At 42.8% G+C, this 15,662-nt stretch overlaps 1 protein-coding gene across 9 annotated transcripts in view; it reads right to left on the bottom strand.

The window, feature by feature from the left end:
- The window catches only part of eya1 (EYA transcriptional coactivator and phosphatase 1), a 66,646-nt gene that overhangs the window by 14,045 nt on the left and 36,939 nt on the right, over window positions 1–15,662 (bottom strand). For 5 of the 9 annotated variants that reach the window (XM_037079784.1, XM_037079783.1, XM_037079789.1 and 2 more), the window contains 8 exons: window positions 15,537–15,603; window positions 15,013–15,158; window positions 14,024–14,161; window positions 9,630–9,712; window positions 8,895–9,081; window positions 8,052–8,194; window positions 7,253–7,336; window positions 3,223–3,312 (listed from right to left, as the gene is read on the bottom strand). In XM_037079784.1, coding sequence (XP_036935679.1) covers window positions 3,223–3,312; window positions 7,253–7,336; window positions 8,052–8,194; window positions 8,895–9,081; window positions 9,630–9,712; window positions 14,024–14,161; window positions 15,013–15,158; window positions 15,537–15,603 — 938 coding nt within the window. The remainder of the gene's footprint in view (window positions 1–3,222; window positions 3,313–7,252; window positions 7,337–8,051; window positions 8,195–8,894; window positions 9,082–9,629; window positions 9,713–14,023; window positions 14,162–15,012; window positions 15,159–15,536; window positions 15,604–15,662) is intronic. The other 4 variants (XM_037079788.1, XM_037079790.1, XM_037079787.1 and 1 more) reach the window with 3 other exon arrangements.

Below are 15,662 nucleotides of genomic sequence, written 5' to 3'. Positions count from 1 at the left end.
CTGGGAGTCTTTCGTGGAGGTGCAGTATTTCTGGGACGCACCTTCAATACTAACTAACGCTGAATGAAAAAAGAGTGCGCTGGTCCAGAAAAAGGTTGGAGGAGAAAAGAGGGAGGGAGAGAGAGAGAGAAAGAGAGAGAGAGAGAGAGAGACGTAAGGGTGAAACTGATCCCTGTTGACCCCTTCGGCATGCCCTCTTTCTTTTTATGACTTTCCTCTGAATCGTCACTCACCAGCTCTATCAACACAGCCCAGCCTCCATTCACACACACTCACACACACACAGTTGAACACAAGACTAGAATGTTCGCTCTGAATATGGTAGGCTGAGCAGAGTATTACACTTAATTAGAATATTCAGAAGTCTACAAACAACCCTTGTGCATTTTGAACATTAAAAGCTGATTAATTTGCCTTTAAAACTAACATTTGAATACAAGCATAATAATCTGAGACTACATATAGTGAAGCTGCCGAGTCCATATTTAATGTTCTTGTGCAGAGGCTGGCAGGACAACAGTGTTAAGACTTAGATGGACCCCTCACACACACACACACACACACACACACACACACACACACACACACACACACACACACACCGTTAGGCCTCTAACTCTGCACCTGTGTTTCTGCACAGCCTCTGGGGTCTCCCTTTATGGCTTAGACTAAATTAGATGGACCATATGCATTTCTGCACATGCTTAAATACATAACTGCTGCTGGCTGCGGTATTTATAGATGGACTCTATTTAGCTCTATCAGAGATGGAGGACTGTAAATCAGCAGAGAGGAAACACAACTGGTTAGGCATTGCTGAGGGCTGGCACTTAACACTCAGACTGGCCCAGCTCGCTTTAAGAGGAGGGATCAATATGCCTCCGAGAGAATGTCACTCCTCCTCTGGTATGATTGTTAATGACAATCATCGCAGCGTCTGCAGAGAGGCCTTTACGTTAGAGATCCTAAAAAGCATTCTTGCAGCAGACCACAGATTGCTAGTTCAGTCAGAATACTACTGGGAAAAAAATCTAAAGCTTTAAAGTGTCAAAACAAAATCTAATAATTTCATTATTGAGATAGAGCAGAAGAAATACATGAGTTGCATTTTTAAATAATTTTATAAGCAGTCTGAGCTGCCAATTCTTCTGTGAACAGTTTCATCGCACATGAAAGGAAATCAAAACACAGGACAGATGTTGAGCAAAACCACATTTAAGCGTTGTCACAAACTGCCATTTTTTTTCAAATGATTGGGGCACATCTATTAAATAAAGTGCAGCTACAATGGATTCTACACGGCAAGACCATGAGGAAATATTTAACCAGCCAATTGCAGCCAATTAACTTTGATCACGATGACTGCGTTTGGAAGCTCAGTCACTCGTCTGTCTGGGAGAGTATGAGCATTTTCCTCCTCTGTCTCTCCCTCTGCAGTTTTTTCCTCATTCTTGGGTTTGCTTCATGTAACATAGCCGAACATGGTGGTGAGTAATGAGACTTGGCAGACCGGCCACAGATCTCTTCACACTTAAGTATCAAACAAAACATTTCCTCTACTGTGAGGTCAGCATAAAGCAGGACACTGAGGAAAAGCACTGGGTCAGTCGGATCAGATTCAGCGAGAGGGGGAGGCAGGGACAAAAATCACAAAAATAAAAACTCAACAAATCAAGAATGTATAATTAGATGGAGCTTGAGTTGGGGGGGATAACATCAAGGTAAATTGCTTTGTTTATTGCTAAATGTGATGAGTACTGATAGTTGGGTTTAACATCTGGATCTGGAAGAAGGGTAGCGGGTACACGTTACACTTTACTGAATGTCTTTTTCTTTCTTTCTTTCTTTCTTTCTTTCTTTCTTTACATTTGAAGCTTTCACTGTGGTTTTGAAATGAAGATCTGGATGTCTGTAGTCATATTTTATAACATCAACACCTAAAAAAATCCTCAGGTTGAACACAGGGATTCACTGGATTAAACAAAACATTTACAAACATTTTTACAAACAAACATTTTTAAACAAAAATGTTTTGTGATTTTTCTTAGACATTTTCCTACAGCTGTCATTGGTTTGAAAGTGATGACGTTCTGATGGAGCTCTTGATGAAGCACTGCGCACCGAGTGAATGCAGATAGATTATATTATCTTGTGTTTTGCAATTGTAAAAAAATATGGGTGAAAATAGTTTTTCCTATTGTGGTTATACAGTATAAATGTAATTTATGATGCTGTTATAATGCTGTTGCAGCAAACAGATTGTTGACTACAATAAAAACTTTGTTGTTGAAAGATAAATGCCCACAAATATGGATCAAAGCAGAATACATTGATGAATAAAAACTTTTTTCAATAAATTTTGACTTCTAGACTTTACAACACTTTGGAATTATTGGAAATGTTTTTATCACACAAGGTGGAAACAATCCTATGCAGCCACCACTGAAATCTAATTCTAGTACAAAACATGTAATATTAACGAAGCTTAAACAGGGTTTAAACAGAATGAAAAGACTTTTAGAATTCAATTGTAAACATGAACCTTCAAGCTGCTTCTCGTCTGCGAGTGTGTGTGTGAACTAATGTGGCACACACTTTCGTCTACATCCCATCTGAGCCTATGGTCTTTCACCGCTCCCTAGAGTGAAGCAGACACTCAGACACCCCACCACACACACACCTCCCTACCCCTTGATCCCTCTATTCCTGTGCCCCAGGGGCAGATTTTACACTACCCGTACATGAATCAGGCGGGCAAGGAGGCGTGGGAGGGGAGATGGCGGGGGGATTTCATGCTGTGACGGAGGGGTCTGTGGTGTTGGTGGACAGCGACACCAAGCACACAGCATGACACTCACAGACAGACAGAGCGGCCACAGAAACACTAGAGCCTGACAAATTGAGCTGGCCGCTATGGGAGCGGGAAGGAGGTGGTGGGGTTGGGTGGTGGGGGCAGGGCTGTTGACCCAGGAATGACAGAGACTGACAGCACATGTAAAATTCATGGCATCCCCTGGGCTCCGAGGTAATACTTCACCTCTATGAGACTGATAGGCTCCACACTACGAAATAGTTGTTGCTGCTTTTGCTAAAATCATTTTGTGCATTCCTGTTAAAATGTGTACAACCCTTTGAATACCAAAATCATCAAAAGGTGGACAGGAGGCAGGAAATGAACTTAGCAGAGGCAAAGAAAGAGAGAAAAACACACAACTGACGCACCTCTAAGTCGTTAAAGAACAAGTGTGTGTCGGCCAAGTTGAAGATCATTTCTTCCATCCTCAGGCCTAATGATACAGATGTCGGTGGATCCTGAAAAAAAGACAAAAGACAATTAGATTAGATAATTCTGTACCATTTTAAATGGAGGCAATGTGAAACAATAAATAATGCTGTTCCCTCTGAGTCACTCAATTAACATGCAATCCCTTTAAATTCCTCAGCAAGCCATTCCCATAAAAGAAGACATTAGGTGGACTTGAAAGTTTCAGCCTGTGTTTACGACCCCTCAGAAAGGGACCAGAATAGTCATCAGAAATGCCACAGACTTGAATGAATGCAGTAAAAGCATGTCTCTTCTCAGGAGGGGTGGTCGATTTAAGAAGAGTCGGGGTCACAGTCTCATCGTAAATAGCCCATTCTCCACATACTTGTGCTGATGCATCATCTGATTGTTCTCTAAGTGATAGATGAGCACAGTATATCCTAAAGCAACTACTATGATGTGTTTATTAACATCAATTTACAAAAAATAATTCAAATGCAGAATAAACACTGACGGTTCCCTGCATCGGGTGCAGCTGTAACTTCTCCTTAAATCATGATCTCTGTCAGTAATGTGACACGTGCTGTAATGGTGATAGGGTTGCACTGTCTGTAAGATAATACAAAGAGAGGAGCGAACTACACTGTAAATAGTTAATGAGCCTGTGACAATGTGTGCGATTTTCCCTTTAAAAAGATAATGATAGGCAAAAAAAACCCCAAAAAAACTTCAGACTGTAACTAGAGACTATTTTCATTGTCAATTAATCAGGTTTTTATTTTCTGGATTTATCGATTTTCCTGTTTGGTCTATAAATTGTGTAATTGTGGAAGAAAATTGTGGAAGATGACCCCCCAAAAATATCTTGTTTTGTCCACAACCCAAAGATATTCAAAGTACAACCAAAGTGCTTTTTTCAACTACGTAATCTCAAAAATTAAATCCTTTTTATCCACTTAAAATCTGGAAATTGTCATACACGCCTTCATTACATCCCTTTTATATTATTGTAATTTGGTTACTCAACACAACCTTTCTAAACTTCAACTGGATCATAATGCTGCAGCAGGGCTACTCACAAAATCCAAAAGACAAGTCAACATAACACCTCTGTATGTTAGAACTGATTTTAAAATTGTAAAAATTCTAATGATCACGTTTACATCCTGAATCTCTCTCTTATTTTCTTATTTTGTTTTTTATATGATTATATAACTGTGTAACTGTATATATGACTATATAACTTATTATTATTATATCACCTTGTTCGTTTTATTATTGTATGAATTGTACTGTTGTTTATCATTCATCATCTGTAATCTATTTCCTGTTTTATGTCTTTGTAAAGCACTTTCTAACTTGAAAATAGCAAAATTAATCATTGCGGCTCTACTTCAGTGCATTTTCAACTGACTGGATATAAGTACTTCCATTCAAAATTTAACTGCATTTTATCTTAAACCTTTCATGATCAGATTGTCTTTAGCAAGCAAAAGGATGAGGAGACACAATAGCAGGCTGCTGGGGAGGATTTTCTACAGGTGGCTGAGACTACATTTAAGACAGGCCAAGCAGGACCAGAAGCAGGGATTACACAGTTAAACCACCTGAAGACACACCTGAGCTTTTGGCTGATTAGCTGTCACACCCCACAATGCTAATGTTTTCACTAAAATGACAGAGGACAAACCACACAAGGAGAACTCAATCCCCACTTCTAGAGGCTTTCTCTTTCCTCTTCACCTCAATCTTTCAGTCAGAATTCATCAAAAATAATTAACCTCCCACATCAGCAGTCTAGCAGCTCCCTCTCCCCAACCTCTGGTGCTGTTGGGTGATTTAGCGTTATGGGCCAGTTTGGTGGGAAAAGGCAGCAAGTGAATCCTTTCCAATTAAATCTAAACAATCAGTCAGTGAGGGAGTTAAGAATACAAGCAGGCTAGAAGGCCAAAGTGCTGCTGCTGTCATTGCTCCAGCACCACCTGTCCCGAGATGTCAGTGCCATCCACAGGGGCGCCAAGTCAACCGCCTGCCCCCTCCTCCTCCTCCTCCTCCTCCCTCTGAGCCCCCTTACCAATAACAACCCCCCATCCCCATTCACTTTAAGCTCCAGCTCTGGCCAGCCCAATAGCAGCACAGCTGGCCTCAGCCATCAGCTTTATGGGGGTGAGCTGCCTTGATGCCAATTAAAAGAGCTGATAAGAGCAGCAGTGTGTTTATGTGTGTATGAGAGAGAGAAAAAACGTCAGGGAGAGTGGGTGGGAGGTCACAGTGAGAGTGAGAGAAAGTGTGGATGTGCACTCACTCAGATACACATCTATTTATAGTAAGCTTGGAGCAGCTCGGAGGGAGAACTGTTTTGTAACTTTTTTGTTTATGCTGCTGAGATAGGGATGACATGAATGGCAGGCAGGAGGGGAGAGAAAGGGCGAGAGAGAGGGTGGTTGTTGTGGTGGATAAGTGGTGGTGGGGGATGTTGTTCTTCACTTTCTTTCCCGAGGTAGTTTACAGATCTGTGTTTCTGATATGCTTTGAGGTAGCATGCTCTGTGGTTGCTGTGAGTAAGCATGTGTCCCTTCTCATAATATTACTTTAATGTGATAGTGTCAACAGGTTGGAGCATGAAAAGAAGATAAAGTTAGATGAAAAAAAAAGAAAAAGGGGCTGAAATGGGCAGAGGAGGAGGGAACAAAAGAGAAGACAGAGAGTGAGCGGGACTCTAGCGGCTGTCACATCCTATATGAGCTCTGATGGAGCGGGCCCTTATGGAGTCAGGAGTGTTTCCTGTTTCAGAGGAGCACACTGGAGACCCTGTGTGTGCATGTGTGTGTGTTCATTTGTGTGTGTGTGTGTGTGTGGGGTTGGATAGTCCCTCATCGCCGGGCCACGGCTCCCTAAGCCTTGGCTCTCTCTTTACCCAGCATGCAGGGCCGAGTATAAAGTAAATAAACAGTGCAGGGTCGTGGGGCAGCCCTCTTTCACCCCAAAAACAAAACAGTGCCCCCATCAAACACCCCCTCATACCAGAACAAAGGCACGGAGCACGGGCAGCAGCTAAGCTCTCTGACATATGAGGAGCAATATGTCATTTTTAGACTTCAAAACCAGACACCTACATAGCCAAAACAACCGGTGATTAGAAACACAGCTCTCAGACAAAATAAAATACAGACAACACATTCTACTGTTATTTCCATTCACGTGCGCAGAATCTAAGTGGGAATATAAGAGCGGATGATGCACTTTGAAAGCTATAGAGAACCTATGACCTCAACAAAACCATGAGAATAGGATCCTGCCTTATTTCCCAAATTGTTTGTTTGTAAGGTTTAAATTTAGAGAAGCAATTTACATGGAACAACAAATAGCAAAGCCTGGAAAAGTAAACTCTTCATCTCATAAGAAACACAGTAACATGGGATGGAAAATGACCTTCCAGCATGATAATAATATATGTTTGTTGATAATTATATATATACATATGTAATATATTTTAATTGGAATCCTTATTAAACCAGGTTTAAGGGAACCGCCGTGTTCCAGTTTGAGCTTTTTTTTTTTTTTTTTTTGAACTGAATTACATTTGGTGGTCTCCTGTCAGGCTCTCCGGGGAGATCCCCGCCTGAAAAGGATGGATTGAGAAGCACTTAATTAAACTAACAATGTGGCATTTCTGAAGAGAAAGGAACACTTAAGATGTGTCAATAGACATCTAGAGTGCAACTGTTGTGACCCCCTACGGCCGAGCCCCGAGCGGCCATGCATAGCCCCAACAGCTGCAAAGAGCAGTCAAATACTTGCCAAGCCTCATTGGACCTATTAAAAAAGAAACAATTATCTGTACATTGAGTTCTTCTCACTAGTGAAATCTATACTCTGCTCAATGGCCAGTTCACCCCCAGACTCTGATCCCTTTTTTCTTCTTTTAATATTTATGTGTTTTGCTGATAAAGTGCACCGCTACTGCCAGAGTCTGATGTCACTCACCCGTCCATATCTGTTGGCATAAGAACCCGTAAGCAAGGAATGGAAAACGATGATTGTTTCATCCAGGTCCCAGATGAAAACTCGCTGGAGAGATGGGGTGCAGACGGAGGTGGGGGATGAAAGAAACAAAGAAAAACAGAGAGAAAAAAGGCAAAATCAATGGTGCACTCTGTCAGGCTGCAAGGTGATCCTCCTGGTCAATAGGCCAGGAGCGTGTATTTGTGCGCCACAGGGACCAGGATCCATTTGCTTGGGTTGGTCACCGCAACACTCCTCCCAGCACCCCCACCGCATGCTTTCCATCCCCTGCCCTTTACATTAGAGTAATCAATAGTGACAAACTAATTAACTAGATATGTTAACATGCAATGATGTCAGTGCTATAATGGGCGCTATTAACCTTGTTCAAATTCATATCATATTAATGAAGAGCCCTCTGAATTACCAAGAGTTTATTTTGACATATGGTCACTATCAGAGCGATTATGGCTCATTGTGCAACACTAGCTAATGTCCAGCTGATGACTAGAATATATATATTATTCACTTCACAGATGACCCACTCAATCGCACGCCTTATTGTTTATTCACAAGAACTTTATATAAGATATGTGTTTGGTGATGTCATATATTCCACAACGCATCAATAATGCATTTATAGTTAAGGAATCAAATCTTTAACAATTAATGGCCATCAAGTGTTAAAGCTGGTGTGGCAGCCATATAGTAAGTGGATTAGTGTTCATGTGCCTCAGACAGGGCGAGGCTGTCTGTCGCCAAGGTAGCGCGCTCACCCTACCTCAAGGTCGGAGTCAGGCGGCGGTGATGGGTTGTTGTTCCTTCTTCCCCGGCCACGTGACTTTCCATCCGAGGCCCGGCGCAATCGATCCGAATCTGAATCTTTAATGGGGGTTGATGGACTGTGGATGGTACTGTACTCCACTGAAGGGAAGGAAAAAAGGAAGAAGGAGAGTATAAAAAGAGTGTATCGAAGATGAGCTAGTATTTGCTTTTAGCAAAGAAGTCCGAGCGAACATTTGTCTTGATATAGGATGGACGGCTTCCTGGGGACATTTTTAGTGATTATGCAGGCCTACAGGTAACAAACAGATCATAAATCAGCTGCAGAACAAGAACTAAAAGCTACTCTGCTCCATACTGATTCAATAAACAAGAAGTAACGGAGTACATGCCAAGTAGAAATAGCAAAGATGTCATTTATCTAAATTAGATGACTGTGTATGAAATTAGTTAAAGCCTGATGTCGCTGGTGTTGACTGATGACAGCGGCAAATGCAGTCATAAAATTTTGACTGACTTGTAAAGATATAATCAGGGCTTGATTGCCAAATGATGCATTAGTGTCACATAAAATTATGGGAAATTCTACATCTGATTTCAGTTTTAACTTCTTTTTTCTTGCTTGCCACAGTGCACTGAAACCATTTCCAGCTCTTATTGTGCAGAGATTTTTGGCATTTCTCTCAAGATCTCTTATCGGGAACAACTTCAAGTAGGTGAGAAGGAGGGGGTTCAGCGGCCCGCTTGTTTATCTAAAAGAGAAACATGTCTCTTAGCAGGATCCAACTCCTGATATTCAGGTTACACAAGTCAACCCAGCTGCCTGTGGTTTGACTCCTACCTGCGGGGTTCTCTGTGAGGGCCTGGCTGGTGATGCCAGTGGGTGGCTCCTGGAGGGTATAGGTGGTGGTGGTGGATGGCGTGCTGGGGCTGGTGTTGTTACTTGTCATGTAGGGTGAAGTGTAGGGTGAGCTGTTGTAATACTGAGCATACTGCCCCTGGCCAAAGCCTGGATAACTGGGGTAGTCCTATTAGGAAAAATGGGTAAAAAGATAGGTTCAAGTTAGATAAAGATAAGCGAGAGAAAAAGTGAAAAATAAAGAAAGATATGTAGAGAGTGGTGCAAGAAGGGAGATTAATCTAAAAAAGGTGGAGGCACAGAGAGACAAAAGGTAGCAGAGTTAAGGAGGTTTGGCAGAGTAATGTGAGATATGCCCTGCACCAGTGTTGCTACTTTACAGTGCAGATTCCAAAACATAAATGCAAACACATGTCTGTTCTGTCCTACATCTGGACAATGATCTGTCTTGTTTTTTTTCTCCTCTCTCTTTCCTCTGTGGCATAATACATTCATGTTAGGGGAGGTATAGTAGATAATCCTGCGTACAAAGCTTTTGACATCCTGAGTGATTTATGTCTGAATATGTCACGGATGAAATGTAACATATTGAGTATGCATGCTCATAAAGATTTCCAGCTTTGGAAGAAGTCTGCAATTCAGACTTGTACAAACGGATATCTGCATACTGATCACAGTTCACAGGAAGAGAATGAGAAGAAGGAAATGCGCGGCTACCTGTTGTGTGCTGTTGAAGCCGGTCGAGTTTGTCAGGGAGTTGTTTCCTGCATACAATCCTGATGTTGTTGTGAAAGTACCACCTTTAGGAAAAAAGAATAGACCTTTTGAGTTGTGTATAGACCACATCATATCAAAAAACATGATTAAATCGGCAGCACTGCCAGCACTGCAGTGACAGAAATGAAATGGCACATTGTTAGAGGGAACAAAAAGATTAGTCTTTTGTGAAACAACTATTTGAGGTGGTGAACAGAGGGAGGCCTTAGGGAGTGCTCCCAACAGTGGCCTTATCTTTCCCCTCTTCCTTTCTTATCAGTGATTGGATCAGGCCTGATGAATGACAGAGGGGGGCAGAGAGGGGTGAGGGAGTGGACAGAACCTGCCTCCAAAGTCGCCCAGGCCCGCACAATGTGAGGGAGACAAGAGACGGCTGTGTGTGAGCTACCGAAGGGTGGAGAGTGGCAAGGGGGGGGTGAAAAAGGTGGATGCACTGGGACGGAGCATAAGGGTGCTGGGGGGTGGCGGGGTGTACAGAGACATAGATGTATACGAAAGGAGGGTTAAGCTCGGAGCTAGGGGCACTGGAAGGAGGTTTTGCTGCTGACAACCAGCCCCAATGAATATGTATGTTTCTCTTTTCACTTACAAAAAGGATGGCCCTCCTGGGTAATTAAATCATTCAAACAGGTTGATAGCATCTGATGGCTTAATAATATACATGACATAACTTATAGAGGAGTGGAGCAGCGGCTCTGCCTGAGGGCAGACATCTACATCCACCTGTACTGTCGTGTCAGGCAGGAGAGCAGCAAGAAGAGGAGCTTGAAGAGGATCATGAGGGAGCTGAGTATACTGAAGCTAAAGTGATCCCAAATCTTGAACTCATTACTGAGATCATCATCATGACCTCTGAGAGCAAAATAGGTTTATTACATAATAATGTCTAAATTTGACTAAATTCATAAAATTGTGGTTAATGAAAAAAACAAACAAAAATCTTCTAATCTTCTAAAATGTGTCAAATCTTATTGTGCAACATTATTAAACTGGACTGTTTACAATGCTACCACAACAGTCAACAAAACAACATTTATTAATCCCCTTTTTTAATCGACTGTCGAATGTCTTGCAGGATATTTTTGATTAAATGATTATCAAAACAATTGAGAATTAAATTTCCTCCGGTCGAGAAATTGATTATTCAACTTAATATTGCAGCTTAAAATATTGACAAATTTATCAAATAAACCTAAAGTTGTACCCAAGTGTCATAGTAGTTCTTCCATCCATCACAGGTACGACCCCTGAGCTTTATTACTTGTCTCTCCCCACAAAGACAAATTGCTCCTCCGTACATCCACATTAATCTGCACTACCATTACATTCTCTTTAAAGCTCCCTCACTCATCACCACCAGTGATCCTCCCGTAGCCAGAAAATGTCCCGTAGCTTCAGTGAAAACGAAGGGGGGGAGATAAATTTACTGTTCCTAAATGGGAGCGTAATTACACCTTTGTTCCCAGAGACAAACAGAGGGAGTCCCTTTCATCCTCTGGTCATTGGCCCCATCAGGAGCGGCCTCCCACACCGTGACAAACGTGGAGCAGCTTTTGGAACAGGGGGAAGGATCAGGGAGGTGGAGGGGGGGCCGTGGAGGGTAACGTATGGAGGAAAGCATGGAAAACAGAAGACGTAGTGCAGTGTGTTTAGCCTTGTCAGTTAGCTAAGTACCCGGCACTGAGGCTAAAAAAGAGAAACAAATACCTCCCAAGCTCCCAAGATTACCACGATCTGCTACTTATTTGTGCAGTTTCTCACTCTCGGTGTCCTGCAATTACACACACGCAGCAGATTTTTACCTTGTTCTTTGGTTGTTTTCATCAGAAGTGCTCTCTCTTTATTGTTTTGTTTGATATTTCAAGCCCCACGGGGGGGGGGGATTTTTAAAACTTCTGCGTTCTCCGCAGAAAGTTCAACATCAAGTGAAAGTCTGGTAGAACAATAAGATGGAGAGGAAGAGGAGTAAGGCTACGAAGGACAACAAATTAGCTTAATGCACAGTTCAAACAGTCATAAAAGCTCTCACTGGCAGGGTTCGAGGGTTGCTCTGTGGAGAACAAGGAGCCACATAAAAGCTGAGGGGACCCCTGCTAGCCCGGTGAGAATGAGCCCATGCTGTTGGGAGTGGTGGTGCTGGTTATAACAGGGGGAGTGAGAGGGGGTCTTGTGGTTCCCCAGGGGGCATGTTTTCTCTCCCTCCCCCTGTCCTGCTCCAGTTAGTCCACTCACTCAAGACCAGACATCATCCCTCCCTCCCTCCCTCCCTCCTGCCTTCTGGCTCCACAATTGGAAGTCCATTTGCTTTGCTTGATCAGTCCCCTTGCCATGGGCTATGTCTATCATCAGTGCACAATATTTGTAGCAGAAGTTTGTATGCCCCACTTGGGAATAAGCTATCAAGTCCAGATGGGGCTCTGCTTTTAAAAAAGGGAAGCAAGGCTTCAGCTTCTTCAACTCACACTGCCACTGGGACAGAATGCTGGAATCCAATTATTCACCTAATTAGCATCTGCTCAGTCTGACCATCAGTACAATCTCTGTGTCTCCCCTCACACCTCTGGTATTTTAGGTTTTTATCAGAAAATACAGAAGATGCACTAAACTCTGACTGCAAAACTGAGGTGCACAAAAAGCGGCTGTGTGATTTTGGTGCCACGACTTTCGCGCCCACACAAAGCTCCATGGCATCGGACATGAAAGCAAGAAGCAAAAACATTAATCTAATCGTCCTCCGCCTTGACAGCTGGCCACAGGCTGGTGGCAGGGACTCTGATAGAGAGGGGTAGTATCAGATGTGAAAAAAAAGAATCTTTGGTTGGGACACCCAGGCCTGAGGCAACTTGCCCAGGCAGATCAATAGGCCAGAGAGAGTAATGATGATGGTGTGGCGGAGGGCCAGAGCCGCAGTTAGAGAACCGACGGCCTCAATAGTGGTCAATCTGTCATCTAACAGGGCTGTCAATTACGAACGCACTTAACGCTACGTGGGGCATCCGATGGTCAGGGATAGCAGGAAGAGACAGAAACAGACAGAGGGAAATAGAAAGTCAGAGAAAGAGCATAATACTTCGAAGACGAATGGGCACATAATACTGTCATCGTGAGTTAAACCACTAAGGGCAGGATAGCAGCTTCTGCATTCTGCCGCACATGCTCCGTCTCTTGTTCCCTGTCTCGCTCTGTCTCTCTCTGCCTCTCCTTTTTCAGGCGCCCGGCTGTGCTCTCCAAAACTCCGGCTGTGGCCGACTGTATTTGGTTAAGAGGCGTGGAAAAGAGGCTTCCCCACGCCACATCTGCTGCTGAGCTGGCGTTATTTATTGTGAGATGCTCTGGAGGCTTTTCAACAACATGTGGAGATGTTTCTACTGTCGCACATTAGATATTGCAGGAGAGAACACAAAGACATTGCTAGCAGTTAGCTAACTGTCCCTGCCTAGTGCAGGTGGAACAGAGGGATTTTTGAACTAATACAAACAGAGAGTAATACAAGCACTACATGGCAGAGGGCCTGATCTGAGTTAAACAGACTGTATGAGTGGACAGAGAGAGCAAAGGAGAGGGAGTCCAGGGCGCAACAACTCATCTTTATCGTTTTTCAAGGCCATAAATCTCTATGGTCTCAGCTCTTAAACAAATACAAATATGATCACAGGGAGAGAAAAAACAAAGGCTGGGGAGTGGGAAGTGACAAGGCTGGTGCCTCCTAAGTGCCTGCCATTTTTCCATCTGTGTTGATTCTTTTAAGAGGAGAGGAGAGGGAGGCAGCCGTCGTGGCTGCACATAACGACTGCTGGGATGCAACCATCATTTGGGGTGAGGGAGAGGGCCGTGTTGTGAATCAGTCTGGCTCTGTGTGCTATTAAATCAGGGACAGAGGCCTTTTTCTCTAATCTTTTTTTAAAAGGAGTACAATAAACCTTATTTGGATAGACTAAGCAGAAGGAACACATGGCAGAGAAAACTGAAGTAACAAAGAAGACAGAGGGGGAAAAAAAGTGATATTGGCAAGTACTTTGTAAATGAGGTTCAAAGGACAGAAATAGATACAAAGAGAGAATAAAAACAGGAAAAAACATTCCAGAAACCAGATTCCCACCATATTTTTAGACTGCTGCTGGATAAAAATCTGCTTTGTAGTTCTGTAAACCTTTCACGATACTAGCTATTTCAGCTATCTTGCTGCAAACATTTTGTAACTATAAAACTGGATATGCTGCCAGCTTCAAGAGAGGGTGATGACATCTAGCACTACATTTCGACACAATACAAAAACACAGACTGGCTGAAGAAGCCCAGAGAAAAGGATAGAGAATTCACAAAGATGTCCTCACCCTGCATCTGGTAACTGTAGGGGGCCTGTCCCGTCTGCGGCGTGGTGAAGCCAGAGCTGTAGCTGAGGAAGCCCGTCTGTCCTGGGGATTGGGACTGGCTCAGACCCCCCTCTGTCTTTATGCCTGCCCACAATGGACCTAAATCAGTTAGTGACACCAGATCGGTTTGATGCACAAACAACAGTCAACACACAGGTTTAAATTACACTGGACACAGCATAGGGACATAGTCTCTGTCTGTTAGCATAACATGCTAGTAACAATTGAGGAGCACTGATTATCTGATTAAAGACTTTTTATTATCATCAGATGTTTAGAAATATTATCTAGCACTGGCTTCTGGAGTTGGCTGTAAAACAAAAAGCATGTTAGGACTACAATTGTTTGATTTATGTTATCATTAGTATTATAGATATCATCATCTAAGTTAGGTCGCCTGTGAAAAGATGCACAAGTAATAAAACATTCTGCTTGTTAGTCAAACTGGCCACTGCTTACATTAAATTGGTCACAATACAGTTTCTATGCAGCGGTAGGTTGCAGGACTCCATTCAAATAAACAGTGTAAATTCCTCCACATATTGGAGAGTCTTTTGGGGTCAAAACATTCTAAAGACTTTGGACAAATAAAGCCTTCGGTGAGCCTTGTACTCTGTGTTTTCTCTTGCAATGCCAGAGGAAACCAGTTTTTGTTTTCAGATTTTTATCACTAATCTTTCAGATCTATCTGAACAGCTTGACAAGCAAATTCTGTTTTATTGCAATGAAGGAGAATATGCTATGCAGGCACTAAACAACAACTCAGCATCTGTGCTGTTCTTGCTGTACGGGAGGAGTTGTGGGAAAGCTGTTTGTTAAGAGCTTTGTGCTGACCTTTGGGAAGGAAAATAATATTTAGTTTTCTCTCCCTATCCATGTATACACTGTATACACTGTCATGCATCTTTAAGCAATACAACAGGTTATGGTGTTTGTTTGAGAAATCTTACCATAGGCTGGGATGCCATAGGGCTGGCCAGGCTGGGGGTAGCTAGCATAAGCTGCGGCCTGCTGCATTCCTGTGGTGTACTGCGTCTGCCCATACGCAGCCATATTTTGGGATGAAGGGGTAGGAAGAATATGCGGATATGTTCTGCTATTTGAGAAAAGAAACAAAAGACAAAAGTAAGAAAGGAAGGCAGGAAGAAAGGGGACCACGTTTTACCCCTAAAACCATAACACAAACTTTGCTAACTGACAAATTCCTCGTGATTGTGCTACTTCATTTTAAACACTGAGCCAAGCTGTAAGGCAGATAGCATCGCACAGCTCATATACATAGTGAAAGAACAATAAATGGCAAAGGAAATCTTTGCAAGATAATAATTACAACAGATTTCAGAGTGCGCAAGCTGCAGACATCCAGGCAAACAAAGGCGGCTGAAAACCCCCGATCGAGCAGAAGGATCTAATTAAAGATCCAAATGAAGTTGGATGCTGCTTATTTTTTAAAGAAAAATAAAAGAAGCCTTACTTGGAAGGGTAAATCTGTGGAGAGAACTGGTGAGTTTGTCTTGGGCTGAAGCCACTGGTTCCAATAGCTGAGGAGAGTTGAAAAGAAAAGAGGCAAGCACATATTTAAACATTAAGAAATAAGGTA

Source organism: Acanthopagrus latus, chromosome 19 (genome assembly GCF_904848185.1).
Source record: "Acanthopagrus latus isolate v.2019 chromosome 19, fAcaLat1.1, whole genome shotgun sequence".
Lineage (NCBI taxonomy): Eukaryota > Metazoa > Chordata > Actinopteri > Spariformes > Sparidae > Acanthopagrus > Acanthopagrus latus.
The sequence above is the reverse complement of the archived record's forward strand: the minus strand, read 5'-3'. Positions and strand labels throughout refer to the sequence as shown.